The sequence below is a fragment of the Ambystoma mexicanum genome, chromosome 1q, assembly GCF_040938575.1.
Source record: "Ambystoma mexicanum isolate Mex_15411 chromosome 1q, UKY_AmexF1_1, whole genome shotgun sequence".
NCBI classification, from domain to species: domain Eukaryota; kingdom Metazoa; phylum Chordata; class Amphibia; order Caudata; family Ambystomatidae; genus Ambystoma; species Ambystoma mexicanum.
The window spans coordinates 663605945-663626262 of NC_090922.1; the positions used below are offsets into that span (position 1 = coordinate 663605945).

Consider the following 20318-nt stretch of genomic DNA (forward strand, 5'->3'; position numbering starts at 1 on the left):
TTTTAAAATAAATCTGTTTGTCTCCTGTTATGATGACAATCATTATCTTACTGGTTGAAAATTAATTAAAAATGTGTGTTTTAATGTGTCCTTACCCTAAAGACCAAGGTGTGCAGTGTCAGGAAACGGCCAGACTTCGCCATCAGCGGCCAGTGGGACGTTGTCACAGAGATAGAGGGGCAGAAGGAGTCGGCCATCTTTGATGCTGTTATGGTTTGCAGTGGACGCTATGTGAAGTCCAATTTTCCAATTCAGTCTTTCCAAGGTGAGTGCAAATAATCTGTTTAAGTCTCTTATAACAGGGACTACACATCTGCCTGTCCCTTCTGTCCGTCTATCTTGAAGAAGTTGTTCAAAAGATGAGTCATTGCACACCCTGCTGTCTTTCTTTGTCTGCAGTTAATTATGGCACAAGGCTCCTCGGCGGCTTTGACAGTATTAGAAGATCTGACAATTTTGCAATGTATAATATACTAATGCCTATTTGTGCTTCTCTGTAGTCGAACCACACTCTAAATTATAAAGTAGACACCATCAAGTCTTGCTTAGAGTTGAATTAAGAACTGGATAGACCTGAGTTGTTAGTGTGCTATTGACATCCCAAATTGCCGTCTGCACTCTTATTTGTAAAAACAGAATGTAGACTGATATTACATTGGATGTGTGTGGCCATAGCATGTTAATGGAGCATGTTCAGGTTGCAAAATGGTTGGATGAGACTACACCTAATGCTCAACCCAATGAGACGAGGCTTGATCTGAGGGAATTTAATGTGGAGAGGACAGGCTAGCACTGGGTTTAGTTTACATTATTTGACATAACTTTAGTTTACTGGGATCAAGGCTACTACTTTACGTTTATCAATACATGTGTTTGACCACGGAGTCCAGTGTACTTGTGACCCAATATTACATGAAGTGGGAAGAAGTTGGGAGAAGTGGATCATGGTGGAGGCGTCTTTTTACTTTATCCATTTGGAGAAGGACCCAATGTCTGCAGTTCAAGTGAAGGAACATCTTTTCTTCAGAAGAGTACTCCCAAGGTCCTCTCCCTGCATCTCTATTCATAGGGAATTGGGTATGGAATTCTGGCAGGACCAGTGGGTTTTGGCCCCAATACTATTTTGGATTTGAATCTGGGCAAATGAACGTGCTTCCCTTTTCCACTTTATAATCAGGTAATTAATGTCTAGGGATGGCTGAAGAAAAATCCTGTGACTTGATCATATTGATAATGGGTTGTCCTAGGGTAACAGGGTAACATAAGGGTTCTTTCCCCCGCACGTGCCTTGCTGACCAAAGCCCAGATGAGGCGTTATAAATGTATTTTGGGGGAGGTGCTCTTAATGAAAGGTCCTTTATGGAGCATGCAACCAATTCTGATAAAGATCATGCAGTGATAAGCCATGTGAAGGAGTTAGACCCCTATTTAATATAGGCTCTACTAGGAAAGATCGTTGGTTAATCAACCGTGCAAGATTTGACTGCCTTCAGTTGAGGGGCACTACAGCTAAATGAAGAGGATACCCTGATTTGGCAGGGTGCCTGGTGTGTGGTGGCATAAAAGAGGATTTGGTCCATTTACTATTGTTCTGCCCCGGATATAGCAGCATCAGACGGACGACCTAACTGCCAGTCTTACAGGAAGCTAACATCCACTCCTATAGGCCTGCAGTTTTGGTTCTTTGACTGCTGATTCTGCGTTGGCATTATTATCTTTTTTTAAAAGAGCTATAGATTACAGGAAGGGCCTGTAAACACAATGGATCTAAATGTTTAGTAAGATATAATTTGCCCAGTAATAGCACTGCCTATAACGAGTTGGGGACTATGCTATTTGTTTTTCTTTCTCTTTTTGCTGGCCATTGCTTCTGTGAATGTTTACATCCTAGGAATTGTCCACTTTGTACTTCGTTTTATTCCTTGTGTATGGGATTTTATGAATTGTCTGTATTATGCTATTACATATTGTCATGTAATGTGTTTGACTGATATTTTATCTAGAATTTTATGTGGGGACGGGATTTTATTAATACTGTGTTTTTGTATTTTGTATGTGTTTTATGGACAATGCCCTCTGACATGGCTCACCATACATTAGCATACTTCAGATCAAGACCTTTGCATATGGTCTTTCCCCTTCTGTAATGGCTTGGCAGGCGAAGAACGATGGTCTGGAGGGTGGGCCAGAGCAATGCCAGAGGTTAAGATTCATTCTAAACCTTCCAGCCATCACCTCTTTGTTTTTGCAGTGTTACATAAGTGCCACGGGTGTCCAGTCATAATATCGAAAAAATAAAGTCGAATGACAAAAAAGTCGAATCAATAATGTCAAAAAAAAAAAAGTCGAATTTGTTTTTTTATTATTTATATATTTTTTTTGGGTTTGGTAAGTAAGAAAAAGGGGTAAAATAAAAAAAAAATAGAAAAAAAGGGGGGTTGGGGGGGGAACCCCCCCATTTCGAATAAAAAACGTATTAAAAAAAAATTCGACTTTTTTTTTTTCAAGATTATTTTTTCGACATTTTGACTTTCGATTTTATTGATTTCGATTTTATGTCTAGGAACCAGTGCCACGTCAGCTGGCACAGAGGGACGTGGCATGCTAATAAAGACCTGGATGGGCCAAGCCCATCAGTTCAGGGCTAAATCAACTACTGGTGTGACGTGCCTCATTAAAGCTGCATGCTCTGCCCTACGGCCTACACGAGTGTCGCACCGGAGCTTTTTGCACAACAGGGGGCCCATAATGAAACGCAACACTGGCAACGATGGGTCAATGCGAACCAGGCACGCAACAAACAGATCTAAATAATCTGAAGAGCAATATGTGGAACCACGCTGTGCCATGCAGCATTTTGAAACCACGGGCACATACAGGTCCAGAAATCAACCTACATGAGTCCTGCAACTCACAGAAGACAACACCAAAGACGTCTAGCTACAAGGTGAGAAAGAGTGGCCCCAAACATCAGAAAGTCAAACCATACCAAGGGGAAATATGGCTGTAGGCATATCAACACCCAGGCCAGGTACCCCATCAAGATTAGCTGCATCACTCGCCTCACCTGTACAAACACCCAGCAATCAGAGCAGTATAACAGGGTCACTAGAATCATTTGACCCCTACACAGACCCTCGTCTGTAGGACCCAGGTGGATGATTTGGATACAAAATGTTGAGATGTCAATGGACTGCAAAGATGAGTTTGCACCCCTACTAAATGTGGGGGATGATGTACAGCACATTTTGGACTCCCTGACTGTAAGAGATGGCACAGACATGTATCGGTCTGCAAAAAATGCTTTGAGAGCACATTTCATGCTGCAACTAAACCCGGACTATGAAACATTTAACTTTTGCACCACGCTGCAGACAGAGGAAGAAACACTTGACGCCTACCACATGAGACAAAGTGGCACAAATCTCCAGCCATCCAGCGGCCAGAGACGAGAGCAACAAACCTCACTCAGCCCCACAATGGCAGCCGAGGACACCTGGTCCAAACGAATATTGGTGGTGCGGAGGTGTGTGCCATGGAAAAAGGACCAGCGTGCACCCAACTGCCCTTTGGTGCACGCTGGTCACACCACTTGTTGCCAGATTCATGCATGCTTATGGAAAGCATTCAAACACTCACTACTTGTCATAATGATTGCTTAATCAAGCTCTATTTCCATGTTTCCATATATAAACAAAAAGGTGGTGGATGCATGGTGTACTCACAAATACAATGTAACATATTAACATACAGCATAGAGTACCCTAACAGCATAACAAGTAACTTTCTTTGGAATGGGCCTAAATAGTGTTGCATACTTATGCAAAATAAATGTTTTAGATTTATAATCCAATTCATTCCTTTTATTTTTTTTCTTGGTCACAATAAAAATATCAGGGTTTTTCATGGTTAGTTGTGTAAGTAGGGCCTGGCCAACCTTTGCGGTTTAGAAACCATCACCTGAGGTTCCAAAATGAAGCAGGGGTTCTCTTTGTACAGTGCTCAGAAGACCCAGCTGTGTATTTTGAATTCTTTACTTCACAGATTCCAGAGTGCAACAGGGTTTGTGATTTCTCTCACTCTCATTGTTGAGAATTGTACGGTGAAATCGTTGGCTTCATGTTGCAGGATAGCATATTGTTTGGAAGTAATTAGGCAGAGCGGCACATTATCGTAATCAGAACAAGTAATTACTGCCAAACTTGTAATGAGGTCCCCGGTTGCCCCTCGTCTGGAATTTCTTGGGACAGTCTGATTTTTAATTATCATCCCACATCCCTATATGTGCGTGCATGTGTATATTTATGTCTATATTTTCTACTTTGCCACCTCTGTATGGTGCCAGTCCATAGAACTCTTATATATTAACTTGAAGCCAGTTGTTTGCCAGCATAACATTTTTATTTTTAACGCTGTGTGCCTGTTACTCTTGCCCACATACATTTATTGTTGGTCCTATGTGCCCGTTTTTGACACGTGTTTCGACCGCACTGCGGTCTTTTTTGAGACTGAACTATTTACACATGTTTGTATATACAATTATATATTAACATGTATAGTGTTAACAAGCAAATGTGATATTTATACAAAATATTAACTGAATAGCATTGTTATAAAACCATTATCATGGATAATCAATCATTTCCAATCATTTCAAAATTAAAGTCATTGTAAAACAAATAGAAAAGTAAACAACAGGCAATTAGTCCAGAAAGCAATTTTCAAACCATACAGAAAACATGCGGGTTGGCATATGGAGAATTGGTGAGGAAAGAGAGACAATGAAAGTAAAAGTCAATATGTTATACTGAGCATCATCATAATAAGTTTATTCAGATCAATCCATCAAACATGAGCACATTAAGATACAACTGCATTACTTTTAAAACACTCATAAAAATACCTAAAACATCATAAACATTTACAAATGATCCTAAATAGAAACATGTCTTCTAAAAATTATCCCATAACAGTCCTTTTAGCTCAGTGTCTCTAGCAGAGTTTTTCCAGGCCCTCCATAAATAGTTAAGAAATCCTCATGCTACAACACACGACTCTGCCTGAAGAAAAAACATTAACACAGGGCGAGAATGAGTGCCTTTCAATTGTTTCAAAATTGGTACAAGGGTCTTTTTTCTAGCGTCCCTATAATAGGGACACAATAGCAAAAAATGAGGTAAATCCTCTCTGGGCGAGCCACAGCATGGGCACTCCGAGGCTTGAACATAAACCTTCCAGTTTGCTGTGTTAGCACGGAATAGTAACACATCAAAGCGTGCTCTAGTCGCAATCAAGCAAACCTAGTCAATTTTTGTAATAATAGCATGTTTCTTATTTCAGATCAAGGACAACCCTGCTAATTCACATCTTTGCTTAACAAATGTGCACAAATTAATTTTATATGCAATGATCACTTGGCGAGTCAACAAATTAGTCGATCTGAAAAGGCTTGGGGCATTTATCTGAGTTGTACAGTCAAAGATATTATTCAACCACAGTAACTTGTGCCAACAAGAACTACACAGCAGGACTTTAACTATATTCTGTGTCACAATTGCTCTGGAGTTTGACCGTATTCTTAGCCAATGTTCTATAGGGGCCCGGTACCAATTGTCTTCCAGATGTTTTACCCCAAGCTCGGTGTGAACTGCATCGTTTGGTGCCAAGCTTGGTAAGCCCAATAGCCTTTTAAAGAATGTATTTTCTGTGGTCTGCAATATGGCAACTTTTTCATGCCCCCACAGTGAAGACCCATGGTTGGTGGCTGGCTTAGTTTGGGCATTATACACCTTCAAGATCGTTCCTACTTGTTTCCCATGACACATTTGCATGTAACGAGAAGTGTTAGCATGTTACAACACATTATTTATGTCATGTGGTGACCTTCGCCCATTTGTTATGTATCCTTTTACAACCATTGTTTATCTTCCCATCATGTAAATCACCTTAGTTTTTAGTTTTTATATAATGGTTAGTACTCTTCTCTAATGTGCATGCTATGGTTAGATCTGAGTCTTCATCACCAATGTGTGTCCTCTCAGCTCTCATTAATGATAGTGATTTATTAAGACTGCACCTCTGTGTCTGTAAGCTTATTAAAGCTGTGCATTATAATCTTTGACCTTATCTGGCTTTCTTAGGCTTGTTAGCCGTATTCTTACATTAGCCACATGGTTTCTCACCTTATTATCCACTTAATTTGTAAGAGAAACTTCTCAGGAGCGCACATATTTGGGATAACATTCACCTTTGTTCCTGTAAACGCAGAATAATGAATCTCAACACTAGTTTGCATTGTGGCATATATATATATATTATTAATCGGCTCTATTCATTATGTTTTCAATTATTTTCTTTAATAATCTGCACTACTAGATCTAGATTAGGGGTTGTTGATTGGTCAGTCTTTACTTTTTATCAATCCTTAAAGTACTTTGGGGATAAGAATATTTATTACTCAAATATGGGAGACATTAATCCTCAAATGCCTCCCATTTTCAGATGTACCTATTTTTCTGTCCTTTGCCTTTCTTTGTAGTCCCTGTATTACCGCAGGACACTGTAGCTCGATGGAATGCTGCGTGCTTTTAGCCATGGCCGCCATTTTGGATTCTACCTAAATAGATGTGCACATTGTGATGTCACACGTATTTCTTGTGATGTCACACGTTAAGATAGCCATTTGACTGGTATCTAATTTTGACAATACATAAGTGTCTTAGTTACAGCATCATTGTGAGTGTTTCTATTGGTATGAAGCATTGCCACTATGTTGATTTAAAATGTGAAAAACAAGATTTGCCAATAGTGCCTATTCGGGCACACCGTAATATTGGGCAATTCATGGAAAAGATGTATTAGTATTTCCTCCCAAATCTATGCGCGGCTTTTTTTAGCCCCTTTAGTGCTGGTGTACATTACTCCATTTTGGGTGTTGTCCATTGTGCAGTTGATCAGAGCAATAGCTTAGGACAGCCCCTTATACCAGACCAAGTTACATTGTACTAGAAATCCAAATATCTTTTTAGCCACTTAGCGCATTATTGATATAACCTTAAGAGACATCATAAACAAATTGTATGATGTTAGACTGCATCTTGGCTATGCCATTTATTACACCTTATCTTGTTATGCAAGACTGGAGTCCCATCAGAATAGGATTGATGTGTTGTGTCAGCTCCTTTGCCTTTCATTCAATACACTTAGGATTGTCCTAGATACTAGTATATATAGGCATACTTCTCTAGATCACAATCCTCAGGTTTACAGGTTTGAGTTTCCTACCCACTCTTTACTATGATTATGTTCTTTTCTCATAGTAAGTTGATCATTCTGCATCTGTAATTATAATTCATGAAAGAGACAAGCTACTACTAACACATATAGGATGTCTATATACAGCAGAAATAGGTAACCATCATTGTTTTTCTTATAAGAAAGCACCCATCTCATGGTCAGTATTTAGATCAAATGATGTTGTGTGCATTTTGCATATCATTTTTGTTTCAATTTGTCTTAGTCTGAGTTCTTTGTCATCTCCCCTTTTGCCAAGGGTAACCTTTTTTAAACCAATGAATTTAAGCTCTCTTGTTATCCATTTGGCGCATCCTCTGCCAATGTGCTGCCAATAGGAAAGTTGGATTTTGACTTACAACAGCAGATATTTTTTCACCAATGCAAATACTTAACTCTCTTATTGTACTGTCAATGTAGATTTTTTGACATTTGCGTAGAAAAGCATATACAACAGACTTCAACCTACAGTTAATCATGTCCTAATTTTAACCTTTATTCTTTGGATTCCCCTAAATTCTTGAGTGCTCCCAAGGGCATATTTGCACATTGTGCATTTTCCCCACTTTGGAAACCAGATCTTGTTGGTTGCAGCCAGCTGATACTTGATCTCATGTCTATTCTTGTGAGGTAAGAAGGGCGAAGTGTGTTTCTCAATGTGGGTGCTCTGGTGAAAATAATCTGTGGTGTCTCATCCAAGCAGCTTTTGAGGTCCTTAGTCAAATGAAGTAAGTGCCAATGTTTCCTCAAAATCTTCAACATTTGATTTTTGTATTTGCAATATTTAGTTACAACTTTGGTAGTTGTTTTTTATTTATATCTTGTTCCTTGGGCAGGAGAGTTGTCTCCCTTTCCATCTCTTGTACCTTGTCCTGTGCTTTTGTATGCAACTCTCTCTCAAAATCTATTTGTTAGGAGGTTGCATTCCCTGTCAAACATGTCCTTATCTTCACAGTTGTGCCATGCTCTTATACATTCCCCAATGGGCATGTTATTTATTACTGTCTTCCAGTGGCAACTTGTGGCGTACAGCATTGAGTTGATCTCTGTTTCTTTCCTTTAGGAACATGTCTTTAAGCTTGTGTCATCTACGTAGATATTCTAGTCTAGAAAGTCAATTCTACTATTATGACTATGACATGTGAATGCAATTCCAAAATTGTTATTGTCGAGCCTGCCCACAAAGACTTCTAATTCGTCTTTCCATACCATGAAGACCTTGTCTATGTATCTCCATCATGATATCACATGGTCCACAAAGCTCTGGTCTGTGTACACTTGTAAATCCTCAAACTGGCCTATAAATAATTTTATCAGGGCCAGTGGATATTTAGCAACCATGTCTACTCCATTAATCTGCTGATATTACTGGTCATTGAATTTGAATGTGTTGTAATCAAATGTGACCTGTAACATTTCCTTTAATATATTTGCATGCTTGTAATAGGTTGCCTAGCTATTCCTAAAAGTGTATTCAATTGCCTTTATTGTTAGTTCGTGTCTTATTGATGTATAAAGTACTTTTACGTCTAGTGTAACCAACAGATAATCTGTGTCCCATTTGAGTTCCTTCAATATAATTAGCACTTGTGTGGTATCTTTTAGGTATGAGGGTGGATTTGACATAAGGGGGCACATGATAATATCAAGGTATTCTGAGATCTTTTCAGTAGTCCAACCTATGCCACTGATAATTGGTCTTGCTTCTGGAATGAGCTCCTAGGTCTTGTGTATTTTAGGCATGCAATACATGGTGGGCTGTATCACTGTCAGGTATGCATGGAGTCTGTTTTCAAGTTCCAAGAGCATCCTGGAATTTCTAAGTGTATATTTCCCATTTTTATATAATTTCCTCGGTTCATAATCACAATATTTCCCCCTTTGTCTGCCCCTTTTACAATGATATTTTTGTTATTTGCCAAGTCCTGCATTGCTATGTATTCAGATGGTTGTAAATTATCCAATCACATTGTCTTCTTCTGTCTTTGTCAATAAGTTTATTAATATCCTGGACTACTGCCTTCTGGAATGTGTCAATCACATTGTCCATTGGAATTGGTGGGATTCATTTAGATCTCGGTTTTAATTCTTTTATTTCCAAATTCCTAGATCTTATATTCAGTTTTTTTAGTGTGTCTGTCACAATGGTATTACTTTCTTCACCTATACACAAAAGTAAGTGAGTGTTCTCAATATCGCTGATAGTTAGGTCACTGAAAGGTAGTCCTTCCTCATGTTCTTCTACTTGTCATGTTTTGTTTGCATAGGATTTATTACATTTAAGTTTGCAGGCGAATCTGAATGCATCTACTTGTAAGTCAATGAGGTCATTAGAAATAGATGGCGCGAACGACAGACCTTTTTTTTGTTTAATAATGTAGTTTCTGCAGGAGTCAGAGCTCTCCTTGATAATTTTAAACACATGTATTCATGTCGGTCTCTGTATTTGCTCTCCGGTGCCCGCTCTGGTTACTCTTCTTGTTTGAAGATCCTCTTGTGTGTCTTGGTCTGTTCTCCCTCCCCCTTCTTTGCTCTCCTCCTCCTCTCCCCTGTTGCGTTGTAGTATCTGTGATGATGGAGACTTGAAGAAATCTGACCTGTTTGTATATAGAGCCCCAATTGCCTTTCTTGTACCTTTTTATTTGATATAAAAAAACTTTTTTTTGCTTCAGGGACCGCCATTTGGTTCTTGCTGGTGGTTGCGCTTCCTGCTTTGTTTGTTAACGCTATATATATTAATATTTTGAGGCCGATTCATGCAAGAAAAGTGTGGCAAAAATCGTGGAGCAAGCTGGCGCAAGCGTGAAAAAGCAAGCGCACACGTGCGATTCATGAAAGGCCCTGTGCGTGTTTCCCCTGGGAAGTGCGCCAAATTTGTGCGTGACACTCACGGGTGCACACGTCATTGCAACATCCAGAACGCTGTGCGCGAGGTGCTCAGCAAAAGCGCACAATGTTAGCGCACACACCAAAAAGGGGGAGGAACACGGGGCGGAACACGCGGAATGGGGAACAATAAAGGCGTAACTGGGGATGTACTGCTGGGAAGTACACGGAACGCCCCCACGCATGCGAACCACACATATTCATGTAATCGAATAGGGGAAACCCGCGCACAGCCAAAGACACGCACAGGCCTAAACACGTCTGCCACACGAAGGCAGGTGGTAGCGTCCCTGCGCATTACAAAAGTGTGCGCAAACAAAAAACACGCATATACAGCTACGATGAATGTCTCATTCTGTGGCCCCCTAGGAGAAATGACGTGTCACGCAATGCACAGGCATCCAATAAAAGCAAGAAAAAGAGATAAGCGACCCCTCTTGCCCACGTGCGCGTAAAACACACATGCAGTACGCTGTGGCAGCCAGGGCACAAAAAATACATACGTGATCAACACACAGGCTAGTATGCCTGTAAAAAAAGGGGTATGCGACAAACAGGGACACCCGCAGTGGGAAAAATAGCGTGTGCGACTCACCGTCTGCCTTGCGTGTATAAGAAGAACACGTAGCCAATACCCACCCGCTGTGAAGTAATCGTGTGTGAACCCAAACGCCTGGAAAACACACGCACCGCTTTCCATGAAAAGCACGTACAGAGCGATCGATGGAAACCCATGTGGGACCTTCAACCCGTGCCAGGGGAACGTCCGTGCATGTCACGTCACAGACGTGCTTACGCGCTAAGGGCTTTTCCTCGAATTACACGCTGACGTGCTATTTTTCACGTGCCAATTCACTCCGTATCAAGCTGGCCACGGGACAACACATGGAAGACCACGCTCTGGCCCAGAAGGTCATTTTCCTGCCTCCCAGAGCCCCGAGCCCACTCCCACCTGCCATCTGCTGCGGCCTGCCTGCCTGCTGGCCATGTGCCCTGCTATTTGGTGCCTGCAAGTTAGCCATCTGCAGGGGTCCAGTTGCTGTAACCACCCCTGCTGGAACAGACACTCCCGACTGAAGTTCCATCGCTCCACAGCCCAGCACCAGGACCCAGTTGCCCACCCATACCTGCCTCGGGGGTTCCCATGTCGGGGGAAACACCATCGGAGACCACTGGCAACCCCCAGCCAGAGAGGCAGAGGCCTACCAGCTACAGTGCCGCAGAAGTTGGTATCCTGGTGGAGCAAGTCCTGGTGAATTATGATGCCCCCTTTGGAAGTTCATGCGCCGACAATGAAGGACGGAAGAGGTTCTGGAAGGACATTGTGGCTGCCATCAACGTGGAGGGGGTGGCAGCCCGCGACATGGCACATGTCCGGAAGCGCTGGGAGGACTTCAGGTCCAGGACTCTCAGCAAGGCCCGGTGCCTCTTGAAGGCAAAGCATGCAGAGGGGTGCTGGGTCCGCCTCACCAATATCCAGAAGAGGGTCCTGGAACGCATAAACCCAGCGCTCCACCACCAGGTCCTCCAGAGGAGTACTGATTGGACGCAGTGCATGTTGAGGTGTGCCAGGAGTGTGCAGGTTGGACATATGTCTACAAAGGGCCTTGTATGGAGGTGTATGTACAGGGACATGAGCCTGCCACATGTGAGTCCAGTCATGTGTGAGTCACATCAATGGTGTATGTGTTCAAATGCATGATGGCCAAATGCATGTGTGGGTGCACACATGTTCACATTTCTGTGTATGTACTATGGCATGGTTGGGGTGTGACACATGAATGCTGGTTCCACCTTCATGTACGTGCTCAAGGTACATGTGCGTGTGTGTGTATTTGACATGTGTGCCACTGTGATACACCATGGATGCATGTGACACCGACATGTAGGAGGCTGATTGCCAGATGTGACATAGTTGTCGATGATTTCACTGTGACAGGTGGTGGAGATGTACAGATGCATGTATGTCTGGTGCCGTGTGTGCATGTGTTCAGCACTCCCTATGTTGCATGTGACGTCAGGCTGACCTTTGGATGCTCATGCTGTTGCATGTGTAGGTTGTCCGGTTTTCGGGGATAACCGGAAAGTGCCTGGTATGTGACCCCTGTTAAAATTTTAAAATTCTCTACGTTATCCGATAAACCCCGTATTTCATAGTGCTGGGAGAGGGATTCGAAACCATGGTGTCTTGTTTCCAAGACACGTTGCCAGTGAGCTATCCTAGCAGCTCTGGTAAACCATTGTCTATTGGAACTGACATTGCTACTAACGCTGCAATGATCATTTATTATCCCATATTGCCACCTTGTGGCCAAATGCCGATTTGCCTGCCTGGTCATAAGGACCTCACATTGCAAACTGCAATGCTGGACAATCCGGAAAACTCTGGTTTCAGTTGCTCTTTGTGCCTCTCCCAGCTTTGGCATTGTTCTTGGGAGGGAAACATTAGCAGGACTGCAGGGGCATGCTCCTGTTAATGTGTGCATCTCTGTCGGGGGGGGGGCTAAAGTACCCCCTCCAGTCATGACCTTTGAGGCCTGCATGGATCTTTAGGCTGCACGTTCATGTTTGCCCGGGAAATGTCGCTCCATATAAGCAGCGTCACTTGTTCGAGCCATTCACTGCTCCCTGAACCTGCTGAACGGTATTTTCCAGTGTTTCCTTCGCTTTTGCTCTGCTGGATGTGTTGGACCCTTTGTAAGGTAAGTTGTATGTATTTTTTGTGTGATGCCGACGTGGTGGGGGTTTGATTTACATACATTTTAAACACAAGGACTCCTCAGCCATTTCTAGCGGGCTCAGAACTGGCACAACCCGTGCCCCTGAGCCGAGGTGCCATAATTACCCCTTACCTTGGAGGGGGCCCCACAGGGCTGCCTGATTTCAAAAAGTAAGATTCCATTGGGCACCAGTCTTAAATAACACATGTCAGGATATTTTATGGAGTGCTGCTGAGGCTCTAAACCCATTGCCTTTCTGTTTTGACAAGTCACTCAAACTCATCCCCTCAAAGCTGCATATAGGTCAGTGCTAGCGTTTGCATAACAAGATGTCACTTTAAAAGCACCATGCCTGCACATGCATATTACAACATGAGTACTTTAAGCGCACAGAAACAGAAACCAGCTTCATGATGTTCCATGCGCACAAAATAGCACCAAAGAGCAGAGGAACAGTCTGAAAACAGTCTATGAAATTGACAGCCTAGAAGCAGATCCGCGCTTTGAAATCGGTAACCTTTTGGGGAAGCGCTACAAATTAGTTTATTTATTTATTATTAGTAGTACACTTTATGAATTTTCATTGCATAGGTTGAGGCGCGTGCAGAATCTCTCCAACTAATTGAACAATTTTCATTTAATGAGACACGCCATGTAAACTTATTTATTCCACGTTGGGTGTAAATGTGTGGCGCAGCGCTAAATGAGTAACTGAACATTTGGCAATGCACGTGTAAGTACCCTTTTCCCGTGTGCATTTGAGTGCTCTCTTAACACGCGCATGTGGGCCCTTTTGCGGTTTGCGAGTTCCCTATTCCCATGAACATGTGAGTGCCCTTTTCCCGTGAGTGAACCCTTTCCCATTTTCATGCGAGTGCACTTGTCCCATGTGAGTGCCCTTTTCCTGTGTGCGTGAAGGCGCTATGGGGCAGTTAGAACTTCAGGGAGTCTGAGGGCAGTGCTTGCTGCAACCCCTACCATTCCAGCAGGCTGTGCGGCCCAGGTGAGCGGGGTGTGTGATTGAGGGGTGTGGGGAGGTCTGGTGGAAAATGCAATTTGTATTTGGGTGTGGGGCAGTTCGGATCAGCAGCAGTCCCTAGAGCGCAGGCATCTCTGTTAAAGGTCAGCAGAGGCTCGTGTTTAAAGTGGTTTATGGGGGATCTGGGATTTATTTATATATTTATATATTTATATTTTTATATATTTATATATTTATTTATTTTTAACCATTTTAAAGACACTGAGACTGTGTCCAGCCAGTTTAACGCCTATTTGGCAGGGCCTTTGCCTGAGAATCTGCAGCTTTTGGTGCATGAGTATTGGGTGGGAAAGCACCAACAGTGGCCAGATTTATCAGCTTGTGTGTTAGATATTTTGGCCTTGTCCGTGTCCAGTGCCAATGTGGAAAGGTCGTTTTCCCAAATAAAAGTCTTTATGGGAAGAAAAGAAAGGGCACGGATGGGCAAAGAGTCCTTGAAGAAATATTGTATGATTTATTACAACCATTTTGACTTGTAGGAATGCAACATATTACTTGATTAACATGAAATTGTTTAGAACACCTTGCACTGAGAGATTACCCTACATATGCACGCAACGAAGCAATAAAAGAAAGGGGCAAATAGGAAAAACGATTCCGAAAGTTTTTGAAAACACTGGAATAACACCCCCGGAAGTCAAAAAAAAAGAAACCCCTAAAACAGGAAACCCTATGTGTATGGATGGTGCTGCCTTCTGCATCATTCCTGTTATTTGCGCATGTGTGTGGGTACAAATGATATTTGTGCTGCAGAGTCTCTCTCTGTCTGCAGCATCAACTGATGAAGAGGGCGGAGATGGTGCTGTGGAGCACAGCAGCAGGGATCCCACCGCCAGCCGGAGATGCAAGGCCCAGCTCCCCTCCCAGGTTGTCATCGCTTCTGGCAGTGAGGAGTCTGGTGCTGCGCCCGCAGCCGCAGCTGCCGAGAGTAAGTCCAAGAGGAGGAGGTCAGAGGTGGACTCCTCGGCAGCAGAAGGGGCAGCTGAGACCCCACAGTGGCCTATGGAGGAAGATGTCACAGAGTCATCCAGGTTGTTGGGGGGTTTGGTTGAGGAGTAGGCCGTGGAAGGCAGACGCACGGGGCTGGGAGGGGGGGATTCTACTGGTGCTAGTGGTGCAGTCCAGGGGCAGGGACAGGAGGCAGCACAGGTGGCTGCGGAGGTGCCTTTGTGTAATCCAGTCCCCGATCCTGTGACTGCATTATCCGGCACCAGTAGGGATGCCTTCGTCCAGACCCATTCCAGGGAGGGGATGCGCAAACAACAACTGCCCTTATTCTCCCTGTGGACGTGGCAATCCGGGACCATGTTGAGCCTGTCCTGGCTGGGGTGGCGTTGCGTCAATGTGGCATTCGTGAAGATGTGCAGGGTTCCCGTGTGGACAATGCACGTTTTTACGGATGCCTCATTGACCGCGTCAACCTACTAGAACGGGTCACCAGGGCTGGGTTCCTCTGTATGCTGGACCTTCTACCGACCCCCTCCTCAACTGAACCCCCTATATGCCAGTCGTCATCCGTGCCATCTTCCTGGCCAAGTGTCACCTGGCCACCCTGTGGAGCTGCCCCTGACCCAGCGGCCAGGCTGGTGGAGGACACATCCCTGCCACAGTCGGGAGTCGGAGGTCCAGCAGGGGTGGCCACCCCAACAACTGGACACCAGCAGGAGGAGGACGTGCAGGCATCGACAGGCAGGGCACATGCACGGCAGCAGCAGGCTCAAGGTGGGAGCGATGATGGCTCGGGGCCATCAACATCACAGGGGCAGGCATTGGCCAGAGGGCAGGAGGACCCTGGATTGGGAGTGTCTTCCATGTGGCAGCGGTTGAGCCAGCAAATAGATGCAGAGCAGCGGCGGGTGGAAGAAGCACGGCTCACTATGGTCAGGGAGGAGAACTCTATTCGCAGGGCGTTGAGGCGGGCTGAGTGCCTCGAGGAAATACGCAGGGAGTTGGAGGTGGACATGGCTTTATTGCTGCAAGACCTCGGGGCAAGGGAAGAGGCCCACCTCCAGGACGTTGAAGAGGACTTCGATGATGCCCTGGCCCGGGACATCAACAAGTGAGCCGTTGGACTTGCCTGCCGCCTTTGTAAATAGTTCTGTAGGTGTACATTTCCTTTCTATTTTTATTTCCTTTGGGGCGCATGGAATATGCCCCACCTTTTTGTATATAGTTATTAGTTAGGTAGGATTTAGGTTATGTTTCCTTTGGATTGTTGGGCTCATGGACCCTTGCATGTTCATTTGTAAATAGTTTTGCACCTGGATTTCATTTTCTTGGACCCATGGTGGAATACTTTTCTTTTTTGGAACTGTGATTTTTGTTTGATGGACGGACTCATTTGAGCCATTTTATTTTGGATTTTATTGGTTACAGCATTCATTTTTTTCCCTTTTTTGGACTCCTGGACTTGGAATATTTTGTATTTTATTATTGTCTGCTTTTGTTTTATTCGTTTGGTTCATTCTTCAATACACTTTTCTTCTATACTTTACTTGTGTGGTCATCTCTCATTTGTTTTGTGCATGTCACAATGTGTTTTTTTACAGTTATGTGTCGCCATTGTGTGGGTCTGAGGGACATGTATTCATGGGAATGCTGGTTATTTATTTTCTATCATGACATTGGGAATTCAATGTGGAGTGGATGGAATGCTTGTTTAGGTTTTTGGACTGGGGTGGCGTGGGGTGGGATTTGGGTGGCCATAAAGGCCATGGGTCTGGAGTGTGATGACGTGTCGAGTGGGGGGACATGAGTTGGGGCCTGTTTCAGGTGCCCGTCATTGGTGGGTGGGAGGTTGGGGGCACATGAGTCGGGGCCTGCTGGCAGGTGCCCGTCACTGGTGGGTGGGTGCTACAGTGGGGGGAAATGAGTCAGGGCCTGCTGGCAGGTGCCCGTCACTGGTTGGACATGAGTCAGGGCCTGCTGGGAGGTGACCGTCAATGGTGGGTGGGTGGGGGACATGAGTCGGGGTCTGCTGGCAGGTGGCTGTAAACGGTGGGTGGGTATGTGGGGGACATGTGTTGGGGCTCACAAGTGCATGGTGCCATGTGGGCTGCCTGCGGGGCATGGGCAGGGGTGTAGGGTAGTCCCCTGTGGTGTGGGCTGCCTGTGGGGTATGGGGAGGGTGAATGGGCTGCCTGTGGGGCATGGGGAGGGAGGATGGGCTGCCTGCACGTATTACGAGGGGTGCGCGTGGATTTCTACACGCATTTTACCTGATGCGAGCTGAGTACGTGTATTCGAGGGGTGAGCGCGGACTTTTACATGCGTTTTCGTGCTTGAGGGGGGCTGTATGCTGGTCCCCTGGCCTTTGCGCCATGTAGGAGATTTGTGCAATGTTTTTGCGCATGGGGTGGGATTGGGGGCACTACTGGCGCTGCTGCAGGGTCGCTGCGCCACTCTGCGCCACGGCTTGTTACGGATGTTAAAATCCATGAATACGCTGTGCGCTGAAATGGGTTTTGGGGCACGCGGCTGGCGCCGACTGCCGCAAGCGCACACTGTGCGCCAGCCGCGTGCGCCACTTGTGCGCTGATTTCTATGAATTACCCCCTTTATGTTGACAAATAACAACTGACTTCAAGTTAATACATAGACGTCTATGGACTGGCACCATACAGAACTGGCAAAGTCTAATATGCTTTACAATTGAGGTATGGGGATACCACTTGGCACATGCTAGAGCGACAGTCCATGAATATAAAGGAAAACCAGTAAAGTACAGAGTGACACAGCATACCCCGCTATTTAATATATTTATGTTTATGTTCTGTCAGTGTAGGTGTGTGTATGTGTGTTTGCAAGTGCCATGAAAGTGGGGGCAGACAGGGGACATATCACAAAATATATTTGCAGTGGAAATTTCGACATATGAGTGTGTGACATCATCAAAGTGGCCCTACTCTTGAACTCAGATGACCTGCAATGCTTTTGCCTCGGTTTTGGGATTCTTTGAAGACTTGTGCACTGTCAGCCCAATTCAAGAAAATCACCTGCACTGTAAGTGCAAAATAATGGACTGTGTCTATTCAGTTGAAGAAGAAATTGATGTCAACAATTGTTCTGAATATGGTGACCCAAGCAATGACCGTAGTGCAAGCCCAGAGTCTGTTCCTTGGATAACTAGTGACGGTTAAATACATTTTAGTAGTAATGAATCTAGATTTGATGGCATAGTTGGCTGATAGAACCTCTGATGGCATGAACACTGTGCCTGTATATAAGTACTGCATTTATTTGTTTGCCATCTGTGTGCATAAACACAATTCTGCATACAGTAATGCAAGTGTGGTGATACGGGCATATATTGTGGTGGGCCTAGGTTTCATGAAAAGTGATACAGTAGCAGTGTTGTTGTCATACATTTTGGGCAAAGCTGCCAGCTCATGAACTTGATATGCAGAAGTAACGGCATATATTGTGAGTGTAGATTCATGAAAATGATGAATTAAATAGAAAAAACACTGGGAATTGCGGCATTTCATGCTGTGGGTGCAGAACTGTGAAAGTGATATACAGTGACATTGTTGTCATATCTTGTGGCCCCAGCTGCCAGCATCAAGAAATTGATTTACAATGGGGTGGACATGCTATCGGAGATGAAACATGATCTGTATGTCAGTGGGGTGTCCTCACTATGCTGTGATTTAACAAATCTGGTGATCTGACAGAGCAAGATAAAAGACAGGTTTAGCTCAGGCAGGATGCAATGCAAAGCATTCTGTTACTCTTCTTTTAGTGCTTTATGAAGTCTATAAGATGTCCTGGGCTGTTTCCATCAAGTTGAAAGTTGTGAATAAAGGTGCTATTGTGTTGCAGGGAAGGGAAAGAAATTGCATTTAGCTCTTATTTACAACCTAGAAGAGCCTGATTAACCTGACTTCAACAGCTACCAGGAGCTCCTCCTGATTCCCCCGGCCAACTGGTCTCATACAAACACACCTATATGACACTAATTGTGTACCTTTGGGAATGCGTATAAAGGAATACTAGAAGACATCTATAATACAATTAGAGCATAGAGGGTCCCATATAGTGGACACAATGTTATAGTTTTCTTCTGATGTGAACCTTATATGTGCAGCATGCCATGTACTTCCTCCTCCCTAGGGGTAACTATTACTCCTGCTCATTATATATTTTTTCATACTCTGGTGTTGTCCTAGGATGTGTCAGGTATGGTTTTATGGGAGTTTATGTGTGCTGGTGTCATGATAGGGTGTCTTGCATTTACTGTTCTCTTGGCCTGGGATGGGTCATCCATGATGTGAAGAAAAAGAACTGTGCATTGTTGTCCTGGGGTTGTATAGGAAAGTGGTGTCTGTTTCTGCCCGGAGATGGCACATTTGACATTTAGTGCAAATTGCCTTTTACTATGCTGGAACGGATCAGGGAAAAAAGATGGAAAGTACTTAATGTGAATGCTACCCTGCAACATGGATGCTTTAGATATGGAAGGTTCTCTGCACCTTGCTGATGTACATGGATAGAAGGATAATAAATGATACGTTATGATATGTTGCGGATGTGAATGATTATCTAGGATGGTTTTGTACTGTTGAGACACTGCTGTGCCGAAATTCCTGGATGAAATTGCGTGGGTGTCATCAAAAGTACGTCTTGGTCAGTTGCCTTAGAGTAACATAGAAAATCTCTAGGATCTAATCAAAACTTTAAAAGGTATCACAGTGTACCTGCATTTATTTTGTTTGTCTTTGTATCTTGACATCTCAAACCTAACACCAATATAATCATATTTCTGTGCTATAGACCGATCCTATTTCTTCACCTCTCTTCATATCCCGCTCTCAGATCATTTCTCTTCGAGTGAAACACTTTTACTCTTTCTTGCAACTCACAGCTATACCATCTCACCCTCCTCCGAAACCCCAAGGCACGTTTCTAAACATTTGGAAGTCCCACTTTCATTGAAATAGAAATTGGGTTTTTTGGGACAGCAAATTTCAGTGTCCTCCAATGAATACTTGGTATTCCCCACTTTCTTCAACCAATCATTTGGTCGAACTACATTTTCAGCATTTCTTACCCCAAAAATGATTGACAGCACAGGTATATAGAAATGGATATGAGAGGAGTAGCTGATAGACAGTGCAGCCCCCGCCCCCACTTTTCAGGGTAAACAAATGGCAAAAACATTAAAACAAATTCATGAAAATGTTATTTGTCCCAAAAAGTCAAGGAAACTTCATAGATCCAAATGCGTATATATCTACACACCAAAGGCAATATGCTTGATGCACAAACATATCACTCATTGTGCCAACATATACTGTCTATGTGATGCTGGTCTTTAATATTGTTCTTAACATTCCAAAGAACAAGTAAGTTTATGGTGTGTGCTTTATAAACTGTCATAA

General features: G+C 43.8%; 1 protein-coding gene across 1 annotated transcript in view; it reads left to right on the forward strand.

Moving 5' to 3' along the window:
- Positions 1-20318, forward strand: part of LOC138534979 (dimethylaniline monooxygenase [N-oxide-forming] 2-like) — a 564743-nt gene that overhangs the window by 48418 nt on the left and 496007 nt on the right. Inside the window, exon 3 of the mRNA XM_069641260.1 lies at positions 103-265. Coding sequence (XP_069497361.1) covers positions 103-265 — 163 coding nt within the window. The remainder of the gene's footprint in view (positions 1-102; positions 266-20318) is intronic.